Here is a 10,789-nt window from a genome sequence, read left to right as displayed (position 1 = left end):
GGAGGAAGCCAAATGTTCAACCCTAGATCGAAAGTTTTATTCAGGTTTATGTGGCTTGTACACTTGCCAGTATTTACTTCAAAAGGTAACAATTCAATTCCAAGGTGATTTTTCTATTACAAGTAGTATCACTTAGTATACTTTTGAAACATGGTACAACTTCTCTGACATTTAAAATGAACAGATGTAACTGGCATTATAAAATTTTCTAATATATAAGGTCAACAAACAAACTACACGGCAAGTATTCGGTGTAATACTTTATTTTCTACTGTATTAAACGAAAGCCAGGAAAATACCAAGTTATTTAAAGGCAAATCTTTACTCCTTAAAGAAAAAATACAAACTGTGGTATTTTTAAGATAGATCGTTATATTTTACATAATATAAACAAAATCACTAATGCATCTATAGGCTTGGTTTCCTTAAACTACAATGAACCACAGAATGGGTGAAAATGCATTTACTTTTTGGTGGCAAATAAACATATTGGAAAAAACACGTAACACATAGCATGCCTTTTTTTCCTTACTGTCTACACACAGGAACTGACATAACCAAGATTTAATAGCCACCACCTCCTCTCCCCTGTCCAAAGTAACCAGCTCCATAGGCCCCCCTACCGCCTCCTCGCTGGAATCCCCCAGATCCTCTGTAGCCTCCACTAGGCCCTCTGTAGTCTCCTCCAGAGTTGCCTCTAAAGCCACCTCGGGAAACTCCTCTATAGCCTCCACCAACACCTGCGCCATATCCTGCCCGAAAGGAGTTGGGGCTGCCACCATAGCCTCCGCTACCATAGCCTCCACCACCATAGCCTCCACTGGTATAGCCACCGCCATAGCCTCCACCACTGTAACTAGAACCTCCCCTTCTATATCCACTTCCATTGTCGTATCGGGCCATCTTGGGAGGACGTGGACCATCTCCATACCTAGGAAAAGCACAAAACCATCACTTCAGCAAAGCATTCTTATTATTTCCCAACCACTCACCAAATGCATACATTTAGTTATATTTGAAAATTTAATACATAAAGGGAATGAAGCCAAATGCACAAATCGAAATTGAAACAAAATTGATCTGCTATTCTAAAACAGTCATCAATTATATCCATCTGTTTTTCTGAAGTTCTTTCTGGTTCAATCTCAAAGGTTTTGAATTTTGGCAGTATGTCATTACAACTTTAAGACAGTGCTCTTACTCAAGTTAACAACATAGTGTTCCAAGAAGGCAAGCATTAGGAGAGGGTTCCTGGAGCTGCCAATAAACTATTTGGTCGTTATCACTAAAAGTTTTCCTGCAATAATTCTATTTTTTTTTTTTTTGAGACGGAGTTTCGCTCTGTCGCCCAGGCTGGAGTGCAGTGGCCGGATCTCAGCTCACTGCAAGCTCCGCCTCCCGGGTTTACGCCGTTCTCCTGCCTCAGCCTCCCGAGTAGCTGGGACTACAGGCGCCCGCCACCTCGCCCGGCTAGTTTTTTGTATTTTTTTTTTTTAGTAGAGATGGGGTTTCACCGTGTTAGCCAGGATGGTCTCAATCTCCTGACCTCGTGATCCACCCGTCTCGGCCTCCCAAAGTGCTGGGATTACAGGCTTGAGCCACCGCGCCCGGCCTCCTGCAATAATTCTAAAATATGATTTTGAAAAATGTCTATCTAATTTTGAAAAATTCTATCTACTACTGTAATTTAGTCCACCACATAGTCATATATCCTAAACTCTCTTACATATATCCCTTTCTTTCTAGTTTCTGGACTACTGTCCCTCATAGAAACAGATTATATATACAAAGGCTCCTTGCTTACCAGCCCTCCTACCAAAAATAATCTGTCTTCTCCTAAACACCCATGAATACTTCATTTGTTATCTGCTTATGATGCTTACTGAATTATTCTATACATTTAACCACCTAGGAGGGCCACAGTAAAGCATAGTAAGAACAGTTTCAGGAGGCATGCTGCCTGGGTTTGAATCTGGTTCTATCAGTTATTAGTTGTATGACCTTGAGCCTTATCTGTGCCCGGTTTCCTTATCTATATTAAAGAGGATGAGGATAACCATCTACCCATCTTACAGACAGACCAAATGCAATAAATCATTTTTGATGAGGAATTAGAGGTCATTTTTGGATAACTGGAAGGATTTTAGTACATTAGCATATTATAGTATTACTAAAACATTTAAGGTTTTGGGGTGTTATTGTGGTATTGTGACCATATTCTTAAAAGATATGAAGTGTATTGATGTAAAATGTGGTAGTGCCTACTACTTCATCACAAATGATTAAGGAAATGTACAAAATGCTGAAAATTAGTCAATCTAAACAAAGACTATATGGCTATACATTGTATCACTCTTCTGCCTTTTTGGCAAGTATCAAGTATTTGTAAATAAAAACTCATGGGCAAAGGAAAAAATTTTAAAACCTGAAGCAAATAAAAATTTTAAGAATTAAGAGAAATTTCTCATTTCTTTGCTTTAGGATATCCATGCTCTTAGTTGTTTAAGATAAACAAAAACACATACACATTGGATAAAGAAGCAATTTAACATTTCATCAGTATTTTTTCTTTAGAGATGCCAAAACAGTACCATGGAAAAAGGGCTATCCGGGCTGTGTCACTTCCCTGTCATGTGACCTACTCTGAACTACGTATGTGTATTTGTAAGATCCTTTTCTAACACTACCAACATGCACTGATGCGGCAGACCAATTACTAACAAAGGGACTAACAAAAGTAAATGACATTCTTTGTTCTGAGTTTGTCAGACGGAAGTAAACTATCTGTATCTAGAATTTTACTTAATAAGGCTTCTATCACTAACTCTAGGAATTCTAGACCTACAAAAGATCTCTCCCCTCTACTTGGTTCAATGAGAAGTTAATATGGTACTCACCGTGTACTGCCAATCATAAGGTTGATACCAGCAGCTGAGGGTCTAGAGATTTGACGGATCATGTTCAGCATACGTTCATTTACAGGGTCCAACTGGCTGATGATAGCAGGTTGTTTGGTTACTTCAACAACCAGAGCCTCCATGGCTGCCCGGAGACCGGTGATACAGGCAGCAGCTTCATGAGATATTTGCAGTTTAATCCTAAAGTGGCGAAAAACATTAAAAATAAGAGAGGGAGTATATGAAGAAAAAGACCATTATCTCTCAACTTCACACATGGCAAGTTAAAGAATAAATTTAACTTCTTAAGCACTAATATTTTAAAAAACTACTTATAATGGCCCCAAACTTAGGCAAACAGATATGAAGAGCAGTAATAATCAGCACTAGCCTCTTAAAATTCACTGCTACTAGCAGGAATCTTAAGCCATAAAGTCTATCAAGCCTAATAAAATACAAAAATATATGTAATATACAATAAACAAAAAAAAGTCCAGCAATATGGATCATTCAGACTTTATTATTATTATTTTTCTGAGACAGTCTTGCTCTGTTGCCCAGGCTGGAGTGCAGTGGCGTGATCTTGGCTCACTGCAACCTCTGCCTCCCAGGTTTCAAGTGATTCTCCTGCCTCAGCCTCCAGAATAGCTGGGACTACAGGTGTGCGCTACCACACTAGGCTAGATTTTTTGTATTTTTAGTAGAGACAGGTTTCACCATGTTGTCCAGGCTGATCTCGAACTTCCTGAGCCCAAGTGACCTGTGGCACCCAGGCAGATCATCCAGACTTTAAAAGAATGAATTAAGAGACCCAGAATGCTGGCATTTTCTAGGTTTTCAAGAATATGATGGCTGAGCCTACTGGCTATCCATTAAGCTCTATTCCATTTTTGCCCAGTGCTTGCCACTAGTTTTGAATCAATATAGAGAGTATGTGAAAGTGTATTCAAGCTTCACTTAGACTGATTCCATAGTGGTGTGCATAGTGGTTAGACATGGCTCAAATTTCTAATGCATCTGCTTCTACTGGTATCCGTTTAAGTATATAGTATGCAATTAAGTTAGATATAGTTAGTATCTATTTAAGTTATAATTAGTATATAATTAATTAGATTAGCAGCTGAATTCCGTATTACAATTCTAAGGATTCAGTTTGGAGTTCACATCTGAAAATCCATACCAGTCATCTACAAGCACAATCTGCCCATCAGATTGGACTTTCTTGGAGGCAAACAGAAGCAACTGCAGGGGTGTAACTAAAGTCATGCCTTTAGCAGAGATGGCTCGAGTTCGAATCTGCAAATGGAGAAAGAGACAGTACAAAATGGTTGACATTCCAACTTCCAAATATTGCCATATACTATGCTTTGAAAATCAAAATTCATATTCCTAATGATTGTGAAGACAATTTCAACTTTCAATGTTAACTTTTGTAGTCTTTTCTTACCTTTTCACCAAATACAAAGAAAGGAGATGGGTACTTCATGTCTTGGCTACTAAAAGGACAATTAACAGATGATTTGTGGATAAGTGCATTACGTCCTTCAGTGGTGAGAATCTTTCTCTTTTCCTTATGATAGCACACATTGGGGTACACACCAAAGGCCAGGAGGGAGATAACAACATCCAAATTATTATCTGGTCCAGTGTTAGTAAACACTTGTGTCAACAAACAGTCTGTTAAGAGGAGCAGAGTGAAAAGAAAAATCAGATAACGGGCTGATCTTCACATTACATGCAAACTATTCAAGAAAATTCAGAAAACTGACTCTTCCTCTCTTCACATAACCTGTCTGTAAAACTTTCTCATCTGCTACTCTTCAATAGCTGTTAGTTGTAGAGAAGATGGAATGATAATCTAAGAGGACACCTACTGGAATGAAGGTTGACGTTTTTACCCAGTCTACACTTTATCAGTACTTAGCTACTGACTGGAAAACATGACAGTCAACCGCTGAAAACACAGACATATTTTGTTCTAGACAAACGAGTTCTAGTCTTATAACCTAATTGGATAAATTAAAGACAATTTATACCTTGGTGCCTGTTTCATTACCTATAAAATGCATCTCAAGACTCTAGCACATAAGAAGTTTTCCCTCTTATAATTTTGAGGAAAAACTAACATTTCAGCTGGCTTATGACAGAAAAGAACCACTCGCTACTCTGTTAAGTTATTCCAATCACAGCCGTTAAAAATTTACCAACTTGCCCAACTACCTTCTGTCTCTCAACAGTCTTATTTCTGGTTATGCATTCCAGTTCTCAATGTTTTAGGAAATAATTCTACATTTTAACCTAGTTGGAAAAGAAGAGTACTACAGCTCATCTTTATATCAAGAAACATGAGTTGGTTTTTCTCTACGTTAGATGTCATAAGGTCCTCTACTCATCTGTACACCAGAAGTATAAATTAAAGCCATTTAAAATTTAATGTGGTAGAATTTACTTCAAGTCTAAATGCTAATCAATTACTTTGCAAACCACTATAAGGTTATCAGCAAAGTACTCATTCTGGGAGCTAGACTAGTATCCATGAGAACTAAGAAATAGTTGGGAATATATAAAAATCATAGGGTCTAAAATTTGAAGCTAAAATACACTTTGCTGTCAATTTGCATGTACTATATAAATGTCACTTTAAAGATATCTTAAGAATGGGAGTCTTACCTTCTGGAAACCCAGAATTAATCAAAATCTCTTTGAGTTGAACTTTGGCTTCCCAAGTCATTCTTAGTGTGGCCATATTAAGTCTTTTGTGCTCACAAAAACGTATCTCTGCTTCTTCTCCACCCATTCTAAAATAAATTGGTATGAGAAATCATTCTCTAAGACCCGAGAACTAAATATAAATGAGAAACTACAGTCAGCTCACCCAAATCTTACTCATACCTAGCATCATCCCAGGCTTGGAATACTGATAAAAGGGCTACGTGATCAGAAAATCTGTTTCCAGCAAAATTTCGATGGATATAGCCCAGCCGCTTTCCTTCATTGATGAAAGGCTCTGGAAAGCAGGTAGCAGCCGCAATGGTACAGATAGCATCTCCCACGCTGAAATACACAGACAGTTAAATTCAGACTAGATCACAATATTGTTGCCAGCAGCTCAGGTAGTACTGTCGACTGTGGGTTGCAGTCTTTATGGCTACGATTCTACTTTTATTTTCAATGAAATTGGCTTAACAAAGAACTTTACAGCTGCTCTCTTCAGAATCAGAAAGAAAAAAAAAAGGTGCTCTGATGCTCCAATGGTCATGTACTTACCATAAATTATGACCAAGTATATTTCTCCTTTTATATTCTCTCTTCCTCATCATACCAAATCTCTTAATCTTCAACATTTTCTGATAAAATTAACCTCTTTTCCTGATGCTGCTCTTTGAAGACCAACTATTAATAACGAGGGACCCTCCCACCCTGGCCTCCCAAAGTGCTAGGATTAAAGGTGTGAGGCACATTGCCTGGCCTGCGGTTACTTTTTACTTATGAGAAATCAGTGCCCGTTTCCCCATGTTGGGCCCAGATATCCACCTACTGGAAGTGTACATTTTTTTCGTGTTACACTTCTCTCGATATTTAGGTATGTCACTTCCCTTAAGAACATTCAGGATTTTTTTCTTTTATCTGGGCCAATACTGCTTTTACAGGGAGAAGAAGATTCAGAAATTATTCTACCACTTAACGAAGAGAAATAAAACAAAGCACTTACTAGAAAATACACCCCATTATCATCATTTTCCCAAAACGAGGCTCAATGGGGAGTTTAGCCAGGATTCGTCCAAAGGAGTCAACTCATCATTGGCATCTAATGCATCAAGCTCTGTGGGGAGATAGTTTTTTTTAAGTAGAAACAAATGAACACTAATTTTAGGCAGACAAAACATTACTTTCTAAATTAAGGTTAAGATAGTTTAGACTTCCTCTTCTGTCAAACCAATTGCTAGTACCATGTCTATAGCCAACAATTCTCTTTACTCAAAAATAGAACAAAATCAAAATCTGGAGCACTCAACATAAGGAAGGTACTACAACTATATCCCGTAGGTTATAAAAACAAATACAATTCATATTAAGTCTATAAATACAGTATTAACTATAATAGCAGAAGTTTCTATATGCCATAAGAAGTCTGACACTCAACTGTTAATGTTTTAGAAAAAAAAAAAAATCTGGAGAAAATTCTGAAGTTACATAGCAGATAAATGCTAGATTCAAAATTCAAATTCAGATCTAGCTCCAATGCCCTTAATTTTCACTGCACTATTTTCACTGCTTCTAAAACAACTTTAGCAAGAAAACATAAATGTTCCAGGCTGGACATGGCTCACGTCTGTAATCCCAGCACTTTGGGAGGCTGAGGTGGGTGGATCACTTGAGGTAGGGAGTTTCAGACCAGCCTGGCCAACACGGTGAAACCCCGCCTCTACTAAAAATACAAAAATTAGCCAGGTGTGGTGGTGTATGCCTGTAGTCTCAGCTACTCGGGAGGCTGAGGCAGAAGAATGGCTTGAACCTGGGAGGTGGAGGTTGCAGTGAGCTGAGATCACGCCACTGCACTCCAGCCTGGGCAATGGAGCGAGATTCCGTCTCAAAAAAGTTATAAGATATTCATATGAAATTCTGTGGGTATCATGAGTAAGTTATGTTCTGATCTTTAGTACATAGTTAAGAGATGCCTTTTTAAGTTTTCTTTCGTAAAGTAAGACTCACTGTCCCTTTCTTCCCTCTCATTGCTCATTAGAACAGTGGCTATATTAAGTACCTAAGGTAAGACTGGAAGCCTTACTATTATTATCACAGCCCTGTTGACTACATCTTGATTCATTTGTTAAGTGTTATCTGCTAGGATAAGACAGATGGTATGATTAATATCTGTGTCAAGTAGGTTTGTATTTGTTAAGTACCTCTAAGAGTGTGTTCTGCTTCAATCACAGCATCCAAAGGGGGAGGTTCAATTGCTTTGGCCAGAAATTGGCCAATTCCTCCCAGACGCAGAAGTTTTATGCTAAGAGCAATTTCGTGCAATGGTGTTCGGAACATCTCTGGTGTCATGTGGGTTTCAAGTCTGAGAGAAAACAAGCATAAAATAACCATCCTCCTTGTGTATACAGATGCTAGTTTAATAAACTTTTTGCAGCAAGGTAATCAGGGATAGAGCTGCCCTTTCCTCATCCTTTTATTTTACAATTATCATCGAACCTTTTATCATTCACTATACACACTACTGACAAAATTTAATCTGGTTGCATAGTGGTTTCTGACTTATCCTCATAGCTTGATGGCCTTTCCGGCTGAGAAGAAAAATGAAAAAATTATCCAAAATCTCGAATGCTATTAGCTTCACCCATGGTCTCTTCAGGCCTTGCCTGTTGACAAACATGGGTTAAAAACGACAACACTTTTTGTAGGATAACTCATACTAACATTTCTCTACAACCTCCCACCTTCCTAGTTCATGTAATTTTAGTGCCACTAGAAAGGCTCTTACAGATGTAATTCTTTAAAATCCAAAACTTTTTGACTTCTGACATGACACTTAAAGGAAATGCTCACTAGAGCGTTTTGGATTTCATATTTTCAGATTAGGGATGCCAAACTGGTAAATACAATGCAAATATTACAAATAAATAAAAATTCACTTCTGGTCCCAAGTATTTCAGTTTTAAAAGAGGTATTTGACCTATGTAAATTAACAATAGCAAACACTTATTGGGAGATCATGATGTGCCAGACACTGATTATTAACTCATTTAATTCTTATACTAATCCTATGGGTTAGGCATTATTTACCATATTCTTTTTACAACAGAGGAAACAAGAGAGATTAAGTAACTTAGTATTTTATAGAATGAGGAAAACGCAGGCTTAAGGAGTAACCACTTAGTGTTATACAACATATTAGACACAAATAATACTAAAATCTAGGTCTCTATATTTCTAATTCTGGCTTATTCTCTATAAATGATTCATGATGAAGATTCTTAAGAAACATCTACACCTGATTCCAACATGGCTGGCAAAACTTAGATCAGCTTAAACTGGCAGGTTTACATAACTGCACATGTCTGTCCCTACAGAGAACAGAACCCCTTACTAAAGGTCAAGAATTGGTCTTACCTCTCAAAACGAGCTCGGCTGCACAGGTGAAAGCAGAATCCAGGCCGTACTCGGCCAGCTCGCCCTTTTCGCTGCTCAAGGTTTGTTTTTGATGCCCATACTGTAGCATAATTGGTCATATTGTTGTGAGCAGTGAAGAGTTTCACTTTCTGCCTACATAGGAAAGACTGGTTAATTCTAAGACTCGTGTATTATCAATAACTATTACATATCCACTAAGTAGTGAATCCTTTCCACTATGTAGTTAAAGTCATGCTTACTTGTGATGTCTATTCATGAATGGCACAAGTAAAAATTAGCAATTTGACTGCACACTCCTAGTTGTCAACCTACTAAAAGGCAATGTAACATCCACCTGCCACTTGCCAGCTGAACTGCCTTGGCCAAACTTTCTATGCCATTACCTACCTTATAAGAGGTTTTTTTTGGGTAAACATTAATTAACAAATGCAAAGCATTTAAATGGAATATGGCACATACACAAAATAAAATAATTATTTAAGTCATCTCTATTCCAAAGTTTAGTGTAACTTTTAGGATATCTATATGTAGTGGTGACTGTGTGGTCCTTCTGAACCCCCAAGCAACCTCAGATTCCTTCAACGTTACATACAGAGACAGTTGCCACTAAACTACTGGGACTGGGCAGAGAATGCTATTCAACATTTCCTAAAATGGATGTTGGCAGCAAATTGTTTTCACTGTCAGGACACACTAAGGAATTATACAGAGAAGTCATGGGGCACAAGTTGACCAGATATAACCAAGTTTCAACGTTTTTGTCCTTTCAACTGATTACCATGTGATTCCTGTATCTACACAGAATGCCTCCTGGCATATTTTCCAGGCTCATCTCATACCAAAATGAAGACCTTTAATCCATAAAGGAGGGTCCTTCAAGGTAGGATATTTGTCATGTGCTAAACACTGGTTATCTTTATTCATCAAATAGCATGCTATAGTATGGTAGAGATCAATGGAAATACCCAATGGGAAATAAGCGAAACACCAGCAGCCAAGAGCAATGAGAAGTAATCATCAGTTACAGTTTGAAGCTTTGTCACTTTCTACCATAACTGATTTGCAGTAATCAACACAAGTAACTACTCCTAATTATCAATTACTTATAATGCTATATAGATGCACAATAATTTTGGGGATATAAGAACACAGGAGTTTAAAAATAAGGTGTTTTTGATTCTGTTAACTGGTAAGAAGTTTCCAGTTGGTAATACTGGAACAGGCAAATAGGTTTCCCAGTAACTTACTTGCAGGAGTCAATGACATAAACAACATCATTTATGGTAATGCTTGTTTCAGCAATATTTGTGGACAAAATAACCTGTGAAGAAAAATTACATTCTTATTATATACCCGAAAGGACTTATTTCCTTATGTAACAAATGACAAGAAAATTACAGAAGTCCTAAAAACATCACCCAATAACTGATTAATGAAGACTCCTTTTTTCTTCCTCAATTCAGATGGGTTACAATTTTTTGGTTAGCTCTTTGAAGGCCTATAACATTTGTTTAGTATGTACCTCACTTCCAGTCCCATCACTGTAATGTTTAATATTTACCTTGGTTACTCCAACTGGTACTGGATCAAACACTTTGCGCTGTTCCTCTCGAGGAATCTGAGAATGCAGAGGTAGAATCTGATACCGATGGCTTCCTATATAACAATACAGAACAATCAGGGACTAAAAACAGGAGCTGGTTTCAAACAGCTCTCCATTATACATACTTCTATTCAAAAGTAGAGACAAC

At 37.7% G+C, this 10,789-nt stretch overlaps 1 protein-coding gene across 1 annotated transcript in view; it reads right to left on the bottom strand.

Moving 5' to 3' along the window:
• Positions 1-245: 245 nt before the first annotated feature.
• Positions 246-10,789, bottom strand: part of DHX9 (DExH-box helicase 9) — a 46,704-nt gene continuing 36,160 nt past the window's right edge. The window contains 12 exon segments of the mRNA XM_033200773.1: positions 246-931; positions 2,898-3,098; positions 4,078-4,193; positions 4,345-4,574; positions 5,568-5,695; positions 5,790-5,951; positions 6,610-6,682; positions 6,685-6,720; positions 7,805-7,965; positions 9,018-9,170; positions 10,286-10,359; positions 10,600-10,694. Of these exon segments, the coding sequence (XP_033056664.1) occupies positions 565-931; positions 2,898-3,098; positions 4,078-4,193; positions 4,345-4,574; positions 5,568-5,695; positions 5,790-5,951; positions 6,610-6,682; positions 6,685-6,720; positions 7,805-7,965; positions 9,018-9,170; positions 10,286-10,359; positions 10,600-10,694 (1,796 nt within the window). The 3' untranslated portion in view covers positions 246-564.

This window comes from Trachypithecus francoisi, unplaced genomic scaffold (assembly GCF_009764315.1).
Source record: "Trachypithecus francoisi isolate TF-2019V2 unplaced genomic scaffold, Tfra_2.0 Lachesis_group5, whole genome shotgun sequence".
In the NCBI taxonomy this organism is placed as follows: Eukaryota; Metazoa; Chordata; class Mammalia; order Primates; family Cercopithecidae; genus Trachypithecus; species Trachypithecus francoisi.
Note: the sequence above shows the minus strand (reverse complement) of the source record. Positions and strands in the feature narration are given on the sequence as shown.